The sequence below is a fragment of the Pagrus major genome, chromosome 2, assembly GCF_040436345.1.
Source record: "Pagrus major chromosome 2, Pma_NU_1.0".
Classification (NCBI taxonomy): Eukaryota; Metazoa; Chordata; class Actinopteri; order Spariformes; family Sparidae; genus Pagrus; species Pagrus major.
Window position 1 is genome coordinate 24,671,499 of NC_133216.1, and position 18,263 is coordinate 24,689,761.

General features: G+C 40.3%; 1 protein-coding gene across 2 annotated transcripts; it reads left to right on the forward strand.

Annotated features, from left to right (window-relative positions):
- The first annotated feature begins 1,977 nt into the window (after positions 1-1,977).
- Positions 1,978-16,465, forward strand: LOC141018286 (von Willebrand factor A domain-containing protein 5A-like). 2 transcript variants are annotated; one of them, XM_073493228.1, is made up of 22 exons: positions 1,978-2,102; positions 3,668-3,755; positions 3,841-3,884; positions 4,155-4,207; positions 5,467-5,669; positions 5,764-5,986; positions 6,767-6,933; positions 7,036-7,150; positions 7,283-7,458; positions 7,549-7,637; positions 8,887-9,031; positions 10,348-10,427; positions 10,513-10,627; positions 10,758-10,910; positions 11,053-11,156; positions 13,326-13,546; positions 13,651-13,710; positions 13,937-13,972; positions 15,065-15,124; positions 15,385-15,554; positions 15,698-15,824; positions 15,946-16,465. In XM_073493228.1, the coding sequence occupies exons 4-22, from the start codon at positions 4,171-4,173 to the stop codon at positions 16,023-16,025; spliced, it is 2,361 nt and encodes a 786-aa protein (XP_073349329.1). In that variant the 5' UTR covers positions 1,978-2,102; positions 3,668-3,755; positions 3,841-3,884; positions 4,155-4,170; the 3' UTR covers positions 16,026-16,465. The 2 variants fall into 2 exon arrangements, with proteins under 2 accessions (XP_073349329.1, XP_073349322.1); XM_073493221.1 differs by having other exon boundaries at positions 3,668-3,884.
- The last annotated feature ends 1,798 nt before the right edge of the window (positions 16,466-18,263 follow it).

Here is an 18,263-nt window from a genome sequence, read left to right on the forward strand (position 1 = left end):
CAAATGAGGCTACTTTTTATTTTGTATATTTTCACAAACACAGGGAGGACTTAAGTAGGTCTACATATATAGTTCTGTATTGCTACTCTATTTCTATTTATTGTAGGTTAGTTCTTTTATTTCATAAATGCACCAAAACATGGCATCATTGAAATGGAAATGCAAAGTTCAAGTACCTTATACTGTAAGCATAAGTAGCCCACTGAAGAGATGCCACATCATGTGGAATTATAAATGAATGCTCATTGAGGCTGATTAATAATCTTGACAGGCTAATTTAGACTTTCTAGGCCGTGTTACCTTCATTATAAGACACAAATATGTTTTGCGGCTCCAGACATATTTTTTTGGCGAGGGACGGGGGCAAAAATGGCTCTTTTAATCGTACAGGTTGCTGACCCCTGTTCTACCCGCTCAGTATCAAAAAGTCTCAAGAAACCAACAATCCAGTATGACAGGGGACATCACAGGGTTTGATAATCCAGATTTGATAAGTCTAAGTATAGTGGTTTTAGATCTGGACCTGGTCTCATGTGGTCTAAACATGAAAAATGCAGTGAAATGGCCCTTAATTGTATGTTCACAAATGCAATAAAGGCTTTTAGGTCAACAGGAGATAAATGCTACAGTGAAAATAAATAAAAGTCATGATAATCAAACCCTGCTGTGATGTCCAAAACCCCTGCTATTGGAGTATTGGTTTCTTGACACTTTTTGATACTGAGCAGGTAGAACCACAGCAAATAGGCAGGGATAGAAATAAGACTGAATCAGTTCACCATGAGCAAGGACAATAAGAAAAAAATGCTAGAGTTAAAATGATCAAAATTAGGACTGTAAACCAATTACAGACCGTTTCACTTTCATCTTCCCCACATTTACTACGTCTGTCAGTCCATGTACTGGCTGGAAAATGAATGAACAACGCCATCTATGGATGGCAGTTTGTAGAAGGGGACATTAACTTTTTCAGGAGAGGAGATAAACTACACTCCAGCTTCCGCCTGAGTTTGGAGGCACATTTCAAAATAAAGGCCTGTTGCTTATTTTCTCCCTCTCTATCTGTCATGCCTTTCAATGCCTTCTCCGATGTTGAAACATGTAACTACGTTTTTGCGCACTGTGCTTTTGTTAACAGGGGACATTATAGACTCATTAGGTAAACTCCCGACACTGACTGACTGCAGGGAGGAGCAAATGAACAAATCTAACACACCCCGGGTCCGTGATTTGATTTGTTTCTGGGCGTGTGTTGTGTTTGAGCAGCTGGTTGAAGAGTTCCTGTTATAGTCTATAAACCTCCAGGTTTTATGCTCTTGTCCACAGGAGAAACGTTGACAACGATGCAAAATTTGCTGTGAGAGGTAGGTGTCTGGTCTGTTTGTTTAAACAGTCAAAGATGACGCAGTTGTTATCTCTTACTTAATGTCAGTTTGACAGATTGATTTAATTTATACCTATACTGACATACGCACTTCATTCACTTTATGTCTCATGTGTTTTTATTTATTTTCTTAATGTGAGATGCCACACTGTTTTGTATTTTCCAAGGTCAATGTTCTGACTGTATTGACTGACTGATTTAGTTCTTCATAGTTGGTTTAACAATATTCAAAGAACTATTTGACCGACTTGAATATTGATAATATTGTCACAGCAAATGTCTGTATGTGTTTGACTGTTTCACCAAACCTATAATTTATTTATTTATTTGTATTTATTTTGTTTTTTTGTTTTCTTTGCTCTCTACAGCAGGAAGCCCTCAAATAAGCTTCACACCTGCACAGGTGGGATGTCAGCCCACCTGTGTCAGCCTTCCTTGTGTTGACTGTTAAGCATGCTGTTATATAGGAACAGCTGCATGGTTAACAGGTAACTGTGTCAAATCATCTTAGCTGTTTGTGTTTTTGTATTTTCTTCTGCAAGAACGAGGCCTGTTTGTGTGTATGGATATTGGAGGAGAGTGAGCAGAGTCCAGATATATTCTCTCTCCATCAGCGCCTCCATCAGGCTGGAGTACGTCACTGAGCTGGCTGTGCAGGCTGATGAGGGGCTGAGGTTTTGTCTGCCTGCTGTGCACAACCCTCGCTACCAACCTCAGGGTAGGGACACCAGCCATCACTTTCATCAGACACTCTTAGAGCCTGTTTCTGCTTGGTATTAACATGTGTCTTTGGTGATCCAAGTTGACAGCTCTCCACATGCGTCTCGCTCAGTAGGCGATTTGAGGGGGGATGACGGGGGATGCCGTCCCCCTTGTAAGCAAAATTACCAAAAAGCATCCCCCTTGTTAACCTGCCATCACTCTCCATCCCCTAGTAGCAGGAAGTGTGTTACAAATCACAAGCGGCCGCGATCGACGGCGCACAGTAGAGTCCAGCGTAGCATGGCTGCTTTGCGGTCCGGCTGCCTGGTCAATTTTTGACGGAAGCCGCAACAAGCTGCACAGAGCAGATCGCGCCGGCAGGAAGTCAGAGGCACAGGAACGGCATAGAGCATCCGGTCACTTTTCAAAATAAAACACCCTGTGCAGACTCCTGATTGTATAAAAACGAAAAATGACCAGATCAACAAAATCTGAGCAAGCCAACAAAATCGGGCAGGCCAAAGGCTCGGTTCTGAAACGTTCCCACTGGGTTCTCTTTATACATTCATGGTATGACGCTGTGCGGAGGGCGGGACAAAACCTGTAGCAGACGCGACGTCATAGAGCAGCTTCCGGTGGATTCCCAGCGCATCTCTCGTGTGGAGGAGGAGCACAACAAGTTTGCTTGTTCTAAAAATAAATGTGACGTTTTTAGTGTCTGTTCAGAACATGGTGGCTTATGTTATGTTGGTAATTGTCATTTTTGTGTTTATAGTTCAACCATTAGTGAGGTAGCTGTTACATTTCCTGACACCAGCTGTTTTATCCCCTGTTGAAGCGCGCTCTGCTGGACAAACTACGTTATTACATCAATTTTAAATTAGCCCGAGCATGTTTTTCTGTATTATAGTATTTAAATATAAGGTTTTCACATCGGTGCATATCGGACAATATACCGATACTGATATATCTGTGAGAGGCTAATATTGGCCGATAAAATCAGCCTACCGATAAATCGGTCGGCTCTACTATTTTGCACAATGTTCATTTTGTGTCCTTCAAGGAATTTAGATGGTAAAAAATTCCAAGGGGTCATGTAACTTGAAATGACCCTGCTTGTAGTGTATTGTGAGAAACATGAGAAAACCCTACCTGAATAAACTCAGTCCACTGCATACAATTTAAAGGTGTATTTACTCAGTATTTTAATACAGTTATAAAAAGACAATTGTAGTAGGGAGAGAAGGAAGATAACTTTATAAAATGGAGTTGTAGAATTAGAAATGTCACAGTTATGGTTAAGGCGTCCTGCAACAATGTCCTTTGGGAGGTGTACATTGGTGTGTCGGGGCAGGGTGGTGCTCCCATTGAGCCATCCCCCCTGTTAAGAATTAACAAATCACCTACTGCTGATAACACATCTTTATTTAGTATACTGATACTCAATACTATCAGTTGGCTGTGCCAGGGTATTCATTATGCGTTGTTTCTGTCATGAAATCATTCATAGTGTCATGCCTCTAAGGGCCTGCTATACACAACATGTACCTATGTTTGTACTCACTGTGCTTTTGTTAACAGAGGACAATAAACTCATTAGGGAAATTCCCGACACTGACTGCAGGGAGGAGCAAATGAACAAATCTAACACACCCGGGGCTGTAATCAGGTTTGTCCTGGGCGTCTATTCTGTTTGAGCAGCTGGATGAAGAGTTCCTGTTATAGTCTATAAACCTCCAGGTGTATGTCCACAGGAGAAACCTTGACAATTATACAAAAGCATCTTTTGCTGTAAGAGGTAGGTGTTTCTTCAGTTTGTTTAAATAGTTCAAGATGACGCAGTTCTAAGTTCTAATTAATGTTAGTTTGACAGATTGATTGCTTTGGTCTGTAGTTTTTTCTTTATCGTAAATAAATGAATAGATAAAAAGTATAAAAATATCTGGAAGAGCTTCGACAAATTCAAGTTGTGAATTTGGATGATATTCAAATGAAAACAGAGTATCTTGTAAGTATTTTTCCAACTGTTTCACCAAACCTATAAATGCCCATTTCCTGCTCCCTACAGCAGGACGCCTCAAAGAATGATGTCACTCTGTGGTCTGCGTCGGGACGAACAAGGTACAGAGCTGAAAACATGATAATGAAAAGTTTTATTTCCTCCATGACACTTTTGTCTCAATAAAAACTGTTATCTGAGGGGTGGGGGGTGGGGTGCATGTATCGCACAAAGCATCTGCTATAACCATGTATCACCAGCAGGATGCGCCAAAGCATCATACTGGTGCATCACACCAGTTCCTTTCAATACATTAGAAAAATAAATTAATTTATTACAATTAAAATACTCTGCTTGGAACAGTAATATTGGTCTGATATGATTTTCCGCCACAAAAAAGTATAATTTACCACATTAAAATGACACTTATTAAAAACTGAAGAAGTTTTGCAAAGATCTTTTTTTCATTAACAAATTCCCGGAGCCCTGCTTGTCAAGACATCAGTCCAAAACTTAAAACCTCTTCATTTGCTGTCATAAATGACAAGAACAGCAGCAAAAAAGTACACTCAAGAAGATGGAAACACCAAATGTTTGACATTTTAGCTTATAAAACAATGAGTAAAACAAGCATTTGTTGCTGTAGATGAGTGACAGTCAGTTTTTAGCTTGCTTCAGGGAACTGGCTGCTGTACTCCCTGCAGCAGATCAGGTGCTTGGTGAAAGCAAACCTCTCCTTTGCATGGATAGTGTCTAAAAACCTAAAAAATGAATGCAGTTCAATACAATATTGAGATGGGTATCAGCTTTACAATATATAGATATCATAAATGATGTATTTATTTTTATCAATGTATGTATGTAAGTAAGCTTCTATCTCACCTCTGTCGCTACCCTCTGAAGTTCACCTGGCCCCAGTTTGCGATGCTTCTTGGTCAGCTGCTGCTGTACACTGTGACCATGTTCTCCACAGAGAGTAGGGAGGGAACAGTGGCTGTGCTGGGTTGCTTGTATCCACGAAGCCTCCAGCTGATCAATGAGAAGAGGGCAAAATCTGTGCACACGGATCGTAAATCCGAGAGCACGGATTTACAAATCTGTGGATTTCAACATCCAGTTTTTTTTTCTACCATGTCATCCCAGAGGGGCCTTGAGTTAATAAATAACTGTGTCAAATCATTTTAGCTGTTTGTGTTTTTGTATATTCTTCTGCAACCATGAGGGTGGTTGTCCGGTTTGCGACTGTCCTGGTGTGAAAGTGGATATCTTTGTCCATGTGTCCGTGTGTTTGGTCGTCAGGGAAACCTGGAGCTTTTCCAATCAAAGTTAAATAAACATAAATCTATTGTTTGATCTGTAACGTCAGCTGTTTCTGTGTCAGTTCCTCTGAAGAGTGTGGAGGTGGAGCTGCAGGTGAGGGACCATGTGGCTTCAGTGATCTCCACTCTGAACTATGAGAACAAGGAGGACAAACCACTAGAGGCTGTGTTTGTCTTCCCTCTGCCTGGAGATGCTGCTGTCTGTCATTTCAGTGCTACGATCGGACAGACGCAGATTGTTGCTGAGGTGAAGGACAAACAGGAGGTGAGCTGCACAGTAAAGACTTTCTCACTATAGTGGAGCTGAAAAACACAGTAAACACAGTGAAAGTGACTCACATGTGTCGTCTGTACTCCAGGCTCGAGAGAAGTATGATGATGCTTTGAGCTCCGGTCAGCAGGCCTTCCTATTGGAGGAGAGTGAGCAGAGTCCAGATATATTCTGTCTGAGTGTGGGCAGTCTGCCTCCAGGAGAGAGCGCCTCCATCAGGCTGGAGTATGTCACTGAGCTGGCTGTGCAGGCTGATGACGGGCTGAGGTTTTGTCTGCCTGCTGTGCTCAACCCTCGCTACCAACCTCAGGGTAGGGACACCAGCCAACAGTTCTGTCAGGGGAATGCTTTCATAGCTACATCAGTCAAAGTCAAAAATCCAGCTTCACACACCACTCACAGAACACATTGTCTTTTGCAATAGGCAGTTGATGGGGTGAAGCAAGTTGTGAGGAAAATATAGCAGATAACGAGGTCGAGTTTCATCCGACTTTCCAGAAGAAATACACATCACTTGCAAGAGCTGCTTAAAAAGTGGTGCTTTTCAAAAGCCATCACATTTTTAAGGCCAAAAACGTTTTCAGATTATGAGCTCAGTAAAATGTGTGTAAGAAGATGGAGATGGATGTAGTGTGTTCACGCTGAATCTCAGTGTCTAGTTTCCATACAATCTTCCATGGGGTTGTGAGTGAAATGAGATTGTTTCATAACAAGGTCGAGTGTCTCCCAAACCCCCACACTTGCAATATTTCCTTGAAGTCAATTCCCTTACTCATGTGATGTATTTCCAGTTTGTGCCAACAAAGTGCCTGTAAGTGTGTGGAAGATTTTTTCAGAATACACTGTGACACACTGTGGTTGTCACGACCTCATCAACAAGACATACCGCACAACTACATGGCTTTTAGAGGGCTTGGGGAGTGACACAATGGATACAGTCATTACATTCATTAATCCCTAAGTCATATTGTCCATATATTGAAATAAGAGATTGATATATTTACCAGAAGAAAAGCTTTATTTTGCATTACAATGTTGGTGTAATGTCTCTTCGATTCTAGTACTCCTCACTTGTCTCATGTTATTTACAGGCAGTGAAGGTGCCAGTTTTCAGGTGACCTCTGTTCCAGCCTCTCTGGTGCCCTACAGTCTGTCTTTCTCTGCTCGAGTGTCCTCTCCTCGTCCAGTCTCTAAAGTAGAGTCCAACTGTTCCCTGGACCCTCTCCAGTACCTCAACACAGAGCAAACCCAGGCCACGGTAGGTGGAGTGCTAATGTGTCTGCTGTGTGTGATTGTTGCTCAATACTGACAACAACATACATCACTTTCTTTATATTTATGAGTGTTTTGTGAACTGCAGGTCAAGTTGGCTGCAGGACACAAGTTTGACAGAGACGTTGAGGTGCTGATTTATTACAAAGATGCCCACCAGCCCACTGCTGTGGTGGAGGCAGGACAGGCCTCTGCCAAGCCTGGTGAGTTAGTGAATGAGTCCAGTTGTTACTTTACAAATAAAAAGGTCATTATCCTCCAACTGATGAGTTTGTTGTAACAACTGGTAAAAGCCAGATGTGTGGTCATGTTTCTGTCTCTCCTCTGTGTTTCAGGCTCTCTGATGGGTGATCCAGTGGTGATGCTGAGCCTGTACCCTGAGTTCCCCCAGGCTGTCATGTCTTCAGTGGCTTCCTGTGGAGAGTTTGTGTTCTTATTGGATCGATCTGGAAGTATGCGTTTTGTAATGAACCACCACAAGAGACGCCAGACTCGCATTGCCAGTGCCAGGGTATTCATTATGTGTTGTTTCAGTCATGAGATCATTCATAGTGTCCCTCTCACTCAGTGGCCTTCAGTATCTTTTCTCTCTTCCCTTAAGGATGCTCTGCTGCTCCTGTTGAAGAGCTTACCAATGGGCTGCTACTTCAACATCTACAGTTTTGGTAAAAAATATGAACACATCTTCCCGTAAGTCACAACTTATGGTAATTTCATTCAGCCCACAAAAAAGTGTGGCAGTATTTGGCTATACATGTGTATTTGTGCATTAGATATATCTTCCGCTGAGACCTGGTGACCCAAAAAGCCTAGCTGCTGTTTTTTAACTGTCTCAATGACATCAAATGTTGGATGGCACAAAATGTTTTACAACTGAATAACTCCAAGTCAGAAATCATACTTTTCCACTACCCACACAAAAGACTCAGCATCATTGCAAATATCCTTGGTCCCTTACCTGCGAACATCAAGCCTTTTGCCAGAAATCTAAATGTCATAATTGATTCAGATCTTTCATTCCAACCACATATCAAAAGAGTTCTGCTTCATGCATTTAAGAACCATCTCCAAAATCAAAGCAATACTATCACACTCTGATCTGGAAAAACGTACTCATGCCCTCATCTTTTAAGATTTTACTGATTACTATTAAAGTTCATCTGGGTCTTGCCCCAAGTTACATCGTAAAAAAAGCCGACCCCATATGAGCCTATTCACAGCCTTAGATTCTCGGGTGGGACCCTTCTGGTCGTTCCAAAGTCGAGACTCAAATCTAAGGGTGACCGCGCTTTTGCCGTCAGGGCCCCTTGACTTTGGAACGACCTACCTGAGGAGACAAGGCTTGCAGAATCAGTGACCTCTTTTAAATCACTTCTTAAAACCCACTTTTTATGTGAAGTCCTTTTTTAACTGGATTTTCATCTTTCCATCTTTTATTCCCGGTACCGCTCTTAGACAACCTATCTGTTTTTAATTCCTACCTTGTATTCTTTTATTTATTTCTATTTTTGCATTGACTTTTTAAAATGAATTATCAATTTTTATTTTTATCTTATTTTATTTATTTATTAGATTTTTCTTTTCTTTCTTCTCCCTCACTTTTATTTCTGTGATTTTGCCTGTTTTATCACTTTTATTCCTTTTACTTGTAATAACTCATTTTGAATTTTTTGTGATTTTATATCTGCCTTCTTGTTTTAACTCACCTTAGACTAGACTTCCTTGTGTTTGGCTTGACTGTTGAGTGCTTATTCGCTAATATTGTCAAGTAGTCAAATTGTATGAGTTTCCTGCTTTTGCTTAATGTCGAAAGCACTTTGTAAACTCTGTTTTTAAAGGTGCTATACAAATCAAGTTTATTATTATTATTATTATTGTTATTATTATTATTATTTTTATAGTTCATGTGTATACATTTGTCTGTATTTTCTCATCCAAGTCAAAGTGTTGAGTACAGCCAGACGACCGTGGAAGAAGCTCTGAAGAAAGTTAAAAAGATGGGCGCTAATCTGGGAGGAACAGAGATCCTGAAGCCCCTCCAACATATTTACAGCCAGCCCTGCATTCCTTATCAACCTCGACAAGTAACACACACACAGACACACACACGTCACAGAAGTTACAGAGGTGGTACTAATTATATAAAACCCAGTCATCAACGCAATAGTTCATAGTTGATTTATTACATTATTAGTGGAGAATACAATGGGCAAGTCGAGCTTTCAGCCGTGATGACAGGAGTAGGATTTTGGAATGACTGGGAAGATAGTTCAAATAAGTTAATCAAAATGAATCAGGAAACCGGTGTGTGACTGTACATTATCAAGCTACACTTTGACTGACTTGCTTTTTCAAGTCATTCGTGAAGATATTCACAATTATTCCAATTTGAAATTATCCCAATGATGGAAATTCACTATGTTTAACTAATCCTGAGTGCTTTTTATTGCAATTTGCTATAAAATCTTTTGTTGTCCCATCACTAATGTGGATATGCTGTAGACAATTAAAATGGCTGTAGTGCGGGAGAAAACTGTAGATGGGACCAGAGATTTGGTTAACTGTGTTCAAAGTTAGAAGCCCTCTAAGTTGACATGATTTGAGAACAGTGGGATTTGTCAAAGAAGGCGCAGTGGTTGGAAATATGTATATGTATAGTGGCTGCTCATGAAGTTACTGCAGTACTAAACAGAGCTGCTGAAAATGTATTGCACATAAAATGGTCTGCCAGAGTGTCCCTATTCATTAGTCCATACTAATTCTAAGCATGTTTTGTGTGTGTGGTGTATTCACACTGTGAAAGATGAGGGTTTGATATTTGCTGTAGCTGTAGCAGCCAATTAAGAGATGGACAGGCCTTACTGTGTGGGATGATCCTGAGCGTACTGTGCTTGGATATAGCTGAATAGTTTGGACATCACACACATGTAATCCCCTTATCTGACCACTGTGTCGCTCCACCTCCTCAGAACTAATGTGAACTGGCGTCCAGTGGGTAGAAACCTGTTCAATTTACTAATGATTCACACATAAACAGTTTGCATGAAATGTATATGCTTTTATATGCTCAATTTGTAAATTATGAAATATCTATTGTGTATTAACTAAATCCTGACTATCAGTTATGTTGTAATGTTGCTTTATTATTACTTTAACAAGTTGATATCAGACGTTTTAATACATTTACATCAGTTTAATCCACTGCAACTGCAGCATCAGTTGTCATTGTGGCCAGTCTTCATCGCTGTCTATTTTTGTTCAGCTGTCTGACAGAACGACGCCTACATTTTTTTAGAAAGTCTGCTGGAATTCTGTTTTAAAGGGTTCGGGTACGGCAGTCAGTTACTGCCATTGGTTAGTCACCTCATAATATAAAATAAATGTAAAATCTCCTCCCCAGCTATTTGTCTTTACTGATGGAGAGGTATGTAACACCAAAGAAGTTATCAATCTGGTGAAGAAGAATTCAGGCTCCCACAGGTGAAACCACAAGAACACAAAACACAACAAACACCCACACAGTTCCTAGAATATGTCTCATCATCATCAAACTAATCTATTGTAGGTGTTTCTCTTTTGGGATTGGGAGAGGGGCCAGCTCTGCTCTTATCAATGGGTTGGCCAAGGAAGGAGGAGGTCACGCTCAGTTCATCACAAAGGCTAACAGGATGCAACTGCAAGTAGGACATAGTTCATATAAAAAGTTTAATAAGAAAAGCAACAACACATTTGTGTCCATTTGTTTCAGATCAAGAGGTAGGAGAAAACCAAGTGCCTCTCCCACATTTTGCTTTTGTTTTTACTCATCAGGTGATGCAGTCACTGAGATTTGCTCTGCAGCCAGTTTTGGAGGACATATCGGTCACGTGGGATTTGCCAAAGGGAGTCTCTGTCACTGTCCTCTCTCCACCAATCACAGCACTTTTCAAGGGTGGGGTTATTTATGCCCAGCTCAGTGGACAGGTAGGAGCATCACCACTACATAGTGAAGTAGCTATTTTATATCTGAGAGCAGGACAAACTGAACGGCCAGCATATAAGTGTTTTAATCAGGTATGTCATCACATTAACAAACATGTTTTCCAACACTGTAATGCTTTGTCAGAGTTCAGAGGCAGCAGAGGGCTGTGTGACGGTGAAGTACAGCCTGGCAGGTCATCCCTCTCAGAACCAGCTCCACTTCAGTCTCACACCTGCACAGGACACTGGGTAAAACAGTGCGAACAAGTGCAATGCACTGGAAAATGAATTTACAATTGATAATATTAAGGTTATGGTTAAATACAATGATATGCTATGAATGGAATATTATTGTGAAGGCTAATGTTTACAACTGTCTGTTTGAATCAAAAATGTAACAGAAAAATGTAAATGTAAAACTGACCCCGAGCTTCCACTTAGCTGCAGGGGTATAAGTGTGTATAAATTGTATTCATCACTTTTGATAGAAGACTTGATGACCATCTTGGGACGACAGGTTTGCTTGTGGATGAGCAAAATGGATTTAGAAAAGCCAGAGCATGTATTGATCATATATATGTAGTCACTGTATTTTTTTTGTATTTTCAAAAATGAATGAGAATAGATCTACATTAGTTTGTTTTACTGACTTCGAGAAGGCGTTTTTACTGGATTAATAGGGAACTTCTTCAATATAGGTTGTGTAATGGAAAATTCTAGTATAGCTTGACACCCTTACCCTTGTGTAACCTTTTGTACTGCCTGTATCTGTATGAGTTCGAGCGTATTGCGCTGTCTATGTCTAACCACAGAGCTGTTTTCAACCAGTTCTGCTCACCTTATTTCCTTTCCGAAAGAACTGTCAGCTATAGGCTCGTGCCTTCTGCCTATAAAGAAAGCTCTGCTCCATATCATCTTTGCTCCGCACTGTGCAGACTGATTCCACTCTGTATGACTGTCTGACCTCTTTGCTCCAACAAGAGAGACAGTTTGCAAGACAAAGTCTTTATTTCAGTTCTCACCAACCTAAATTTCTACGACAGCTGTTAAAAGCTGGTGTTAATAGGAAGTTGTATCATTAGTCTCTTTATCAAGCGCCTCTTGCCTGTGTTCAGGTTAATGAATACACAACTGGATGGTTTACTGAACTTGGTGTGAAGCAAGGAGATATTTAGTCTCCAACATTGTTTTCTATTCGTGTTAATGACTTAGATCTGCAAATCAAAGCTTCCAGCCTTGGAGTTAAAGTTGATGGGCAGACTGTGGGCATATTTCTAGGCGTATGCAGATGACATAGTCTTACATGCTGAATGTGCAGATTATGCTGAACATTGTTGCAGATTGCTGCTGGAAATTGAGGCTCGTAGTGAATCAAGATAAATCACAAATAGTACATTTTAGACAAAGATTACAGGAGATAAGTTCTGTTAGTTTTAGTTTGGGTTCAATTGTGCTGTCATATACTGATCAGTATAAATATCAGTTTGACGCTGGATGAGCACATGACATTTAAAGATGCTGTCAGCATTCTAGCGCAGTCAGCGGGCAGAGCACTGTGGTCTGTAATGAACAAAGTTAAACATTGTGGTAATTTGGGTTCCCATAGTTACACACAACCCTACAATTCATGTGTGTGTCCTGTGTCTGATTATGCCTTTAGTGTTTGGGGTTCCCGAGAACATACAATTTGTAATACTGTACATCAGAGAGCTATCCGATCTTTTTTGGGAGTTCACAAATTAACTTCAGTCTTGGACATTAATGGAGATATGGGATGGGAACTCCCAATCATCAGACATAAATGTCAAATGCTTCAGCTCTGGAATAGACGTGTGAAGATGTCTGATCATACCTTATGTGAGGTATAAGTTAAACAAAAGGCAAAGATCCCTATTTGCACAGTTATGTTGAGGAACATTATCATTAGGCAGGTTTAGTGCCGCTCCAGAGGAAGACAGACTTTGTTTGTTGTGTGAGTTAGGTGAAATTCAGAATGAGGTTGATGTCTTGTTTTGTTGTCCTGTCTATGACGATGTAAGGGCTGTACTTTTTACTGAAATGACCTCAATTTATGCTGATTTCTTTTATTTGGTTGGATGATTTTGAACAACTTGAGCCGTGCTTCGGGAAGGGAGCCTTTTTAGTAGCAGATTCTCTTTGTCAAGCTTGGAAGAGAAGGCAGAATATTTTGTTTAAGACCGAGCTGCAAAATAATCTGTAATTTTGTAATGAAATGATAAGTAATGAACTGTTTCACCGCTGCAACCGTATTTTTGGTGAGCTTGTGACGCTGAAGGGGAGTGGTGTAGAGAGTCCTTTTGAATGTAATAATTTGTCAAGCTTGTCGCTTGATATTGATGCACTTGCATGTTTAAATTAGAACTGGTTAATAAATCTACCTCTCTGTCCTGTCTGCAGATTAACAGTCCACAGGTTGGGTGCTTGGAGTCTGATTCGTTCCCTGGAGATGGAGAAGAAAGAGGATGGAGGAGAGCCAGATGAAGTAGTGAGGAAGAAGGTGGTGGAGCTCAGTGTCCAATCAGGAGTGAGCAGCGCCTTCACTGCCTTCATCGCTGTCAACAAAGGGGACGGCGAGGTGATTCAAGGACCTCTGGTGCGCAGAATTGTTCCTACAGCCCGTGAGTGTTACTGCTTTAGGTAATGAGCCTGTGGTTTACTGGTTTACTGGTTCATACAGTGATCTGGATTTAATGTTCTCCCTTTTTCTTTTCTTATCTCAAAGCTATGTATTTGCGTCAGTATAGTTTTTCCTCTGAGGATGAAAAACCTGCTAAGGGCGCTGGTACGTAGTAGAAAATTAATTGTTTTTTATTTAACATGTTTTTTATATTTCTGAATACAAGAGAAACATAACTAATCAAATTAATTTCTCTGGTAAGAATAATCTTACATTTTTACTCATGTTCTTTATTATTATTCATTTGAACCTGGCATGAGCTATTTTGACTGTTGTCTTGTTTCACACTACTTGTTATTCATGATAATATTTCAAAATTTTCTCTCAAAAGCTTCAGGAACGTCCTTAAAGAAGAAACTAAAATCAGGTAAATGTTTCCTTTTCAGATTACTTGTCTATTTTAGATTACTTGTTGCCATTAAAAAGGAGTTAATCATAAAAGTAATTTAAAAGGTCAATATACTAGTTTGCTTTCATGGACTCTGGCACACTGTTGGCACAAAATTATTACAATAGATTCTCAATAAATTGGGTGAACAGAATTTTGTTTCTGCTTCTGAAAGAGCTAAATAAATACATAAATCTTGTAGAGAGTTGCCACAACACGGCCGAAAGCTGAAGATCAGTGACCAGAGCTAGCTGAGCTGAAGCAGAGCAGACAGCTTGTGGCTGGCTGTGACTCAAAGCCACTTGGTCCTGCCATATTATTCATGAAAATTTAATATTTATTAAGCGACAATACTAAATACTATCACTGATGTGGCAAGAAGCTGTTCCTGAACCTGCCGGTCCTGGAAGAGAGATTCTGTAGCGCCTCCTAGATTGGAGGAGGGCAAACAATATGTGGCCAGCGAATATCTTTGGGTTGTGGACAAAAGACATTTTAGGACCTTCACCTTGGGCTTTTGAAAAACACTGATCATCATTTTTCACCGTTTTCAGACATTTTATAGACCAAACAACTAATCAATTAATCGAGAACAGATTATTCAACAATAAAAATAATTGTCAGTTGCAGCCCTACTCAGCAGACCTCGCTTGTGCTCTACAACTTCAATGCAGGGAGTTGTGGACCAGTGATGAATTGGACATCTTTCCCCACCCAGTCCGAGTCAGAGCAGTTGCCACAAGCAAACGTTTCAAACCCTCAGCTGTTTCACTTACCACGTAAAGTGATTGGATGAGTGAATACACCTGCAACAGTTTCTCATCAGTGTATTAATGTTAAAATCCTTTAAAGAGTTAGGACCTGTCTCCTTTATAACTGTACGGTTACAATAAAATTCAGGTTGCAGTTTTTTTCATATTTCTTCCCTTCAGCAGTGCTTTGCACTTTGAGCTGTCAGCATTCATTCATTTTCTGCAGGAAATGCATTTTCTCCAGAAGTTCTTATAAATGCATATAATAAAAACAAACAAAATCCTAATGATTTGCTTGAAATCTCTTCTCTATCAACAGTTTCCAGCAGAATTGGCCGCTCCTTTAGGCGAGGGCAGAGTGCCCCACCTCCGACCAGCGGTAAGCAAGCAAGTGGCATGTGGGCTATCCTTTCTCAATCTAAGTAAAGCTATTAAACTCTGTCAGAGATCCTACATGTTGCATCCTACAGTATTTACTTCTATCTGCTTGGATTATTGTGAGTTGTGGTTGTGAGTTTAACTATTTTTATTGTGTACACGTGTCTTTATGGTGTAAACAGACAGGGATTTCTGTACAATCTGTGCGATCTGTACACGCAGATTACTTTGTGTTTATACTTTCTTTGATTTGCTTCTCAGAAATGCCTTCAAATGGGGATAAAGACAGTGAACCCAAGCAGCCACCCAGAGAAACTTTTCTGCAGCTGGTCTCCCTCCAGAAGGCGTCTGGCTGGTGGGTGTTGGATCCAGCTCTGGCTGCTGCACTGGGAAAGAGCAGCAAGGAGGTGAAGAACACAAAGCCTGCATTGGTGAGTTACTGTCCAATACTGTTAGAGTGCAACTCCATAAAGTCTGTTCATGTAAATGGTAAATGGAGTTCCATGCAAAAAGCCAGTCACATCTTTACAGCAGCTAGTAATATCTCAGTGTAAGGACAATGTCTACTGAACAGGAGGTGAACCAGGAAGTGTGGGCCACCATTCTGGCTCTGATCTGGCTTCACGGCTTCAAGATGGATACTCAGGAAGAGTGGGAGCTTCTGGCTATGAAGGCTGCTTCATGGCTCCGTGCTCAGAATGGTAACAACCATAATAATAAGAGCTGATCTGTAGTTTTTAACAGTGTGAGCTGGTTATAATCTGTTGTTTGCCCACATTCAGTCTCCTCTGCTGATGACTTGTTTTGTGTTTTTTATTTCAGCACCGTGTGTGACAGAGTGTGTGGAAGCTGGAAATGCTCTGTTGGGTTGCAACGTGCAGAAAGACGCCCTGGGGCTCTGAGGTTTTCATTCAACTGGCTTCTCCTTCAGGATTGATGCACAGAAGAAGATTTATTCTATCCAGCAACATTTACTGTACTTGATTAACATTGCACTTCCGTTTCAAGTCTATGACATGGATTGGATATTTTGTGCCTGATTGTCCCTACCCTACTTGCATTGCATTCAGATAGAGATGTTCTCCTGTTTTAAGTCTTTATGTTGCTTTTTATCTGAAACAAAATATAATTAAGAAAATTGAACATAAATATTTGCCTACACTGTTAAACTGTTTATATTTATTGTATTATGTGTGATGACCAAAAAAATTATACTACTACGACTAAATTATATTGTTTTTCTTGCCATGTTCTATAAAAATGTAAACTTTGACGATACATGGGGTAACATGCCCTGAAGTGGACTTCTAAAAGTATATTAAAGCTAATGTGTTGCACCACGTTTCCAATGCGGTCAGTCCTCTACCACTGACATCTGTAAGTGATGTGTCTGAAATCACTCTCTGCACTATATAGCGAGATGGGAAACAATATGAGAAAAAAGAAAGCGTTTAAATTTTTAATGAGTTTACAGGAAGTTAAACTTTATGGATACTTTAATAGACTCTCTCATACCTTTTTTTAAATACCTCTCATAGTGGAGCGGATAAAAGCAGAATTTGAGTGGAATTGTGCAAATTATGATACAAGCATGAAATTTGGTGTATTTGTTCTCCAAAGGCTTCTGATCAAATCTGTCCGATTGAACATTTGAAAATCCAAGATGGCGGCCATTTTTTCAAGATGGCTGCCAAATTAGCCTTCAAAATCGCCTCTTTTATATTAGTGTGTGTAGTTTTTCGATTTGTTTGATCTTGGTGTCCATTCCTATGTTTTCAAGTATGGTGAGTTGGATTTTGTGACTTCAAATAGGGTAGAACACAAAAAATTAATTTTGTAAAACATTAATACGAGGATTTTTTGCCCAATAAATAAATACATTCAACTCATGATGTCCATCCAATGTTTAAATAAAATCTTAAATTAGGCTACATAGAAACAAGTTTAGCAAACAATTATTCAAAGTTGTTGTTCTTTTAAGCATTTCATGAAGTAATTCTTGATAGTTGACAGTAGTTGATAGTTGACTCGACAGTAGCTTATATAAAGAATACTGGCAGATATATTGATGTAAAAATACATTCTCTTGTTTCTAACATTTGCACCAGCATTGGCCACAAAAATTGATCAGGAATAGGCTATATTTTTTCAGTTCCAGGGTCGTAAAAGCATCAGCCTTTGACACTAAATGTCAGACCAGCCATGGCTGTTAGCTCTACAAGTAAATCAAGGACCACTGACTGGACCAAGTGTTGCATATGTCAACTAGATAAAAAGGAAGATCTAAAGTCTCCCCAGACCAATCCTGTCAAAAAAGGAGATGATGGGTATGTCACCATGGCAAGGAATATTCCTCGGTTTCAATCACTTCATCAACTACCAATCAATATAGACCCTGCAAGACTTGATGAAGGTGGAGGGATAGAGGAAACCTTGAGACGAAACAAGGCACACTATCATGAGACGTGTAGGCTCCTGTTTAACAACACAAATGTACAAAGAGCTGAAAAAAGATCAACCCCAGCAGCTACCAGAAATGAAGGCGGTAGAAGCAATATCCCAAGAAAGGCCCAAGAGAAAAAAAAAATAGAGTGTTTTCTATGTGAGACTCAAGGAGGTGAGCTAAGAGAAGCAATGACAATGAAAGTGAATATGAGAATTAATGAATGTGCAAGAACACTCAATGATGGGAAACTACTTGCCAAACTGAGTAGCGGAGATGTCATAGCACAAGAACTGAAGTATCGTTCTGCCTGCTTGGTGGCTCTGTATAACAAAGAACGAGACTACCTGAGGGTCCAAGAGCAAGAGAGAGCACAGGAAAACTGGAAGGAAGCATATCCAATTGCCTTCTCTGAACTGGTCACTCACATCAGTGAAATAAAAGCTGCCAGTGATGGTACAGTTCCACCCATTTTCAGGCTTGCTGATCTGACCACACTTTACAAGCAGAAACTGCAGCAGCTGGGTGTTGAATCACCTCAGGTTCATGCTACTAGCAGTCCTGCTGACTGGGGGGGGGGGGACTGGGGGTGGACCCAGAGAGGAGAGACATGGCAGATGTGTTGGTCAACATTGCAGCCAGCTGTCAGCAACTGACAATGTTCCTGTAAAAAAGGTTGCAACCAGAGATGCAAGTG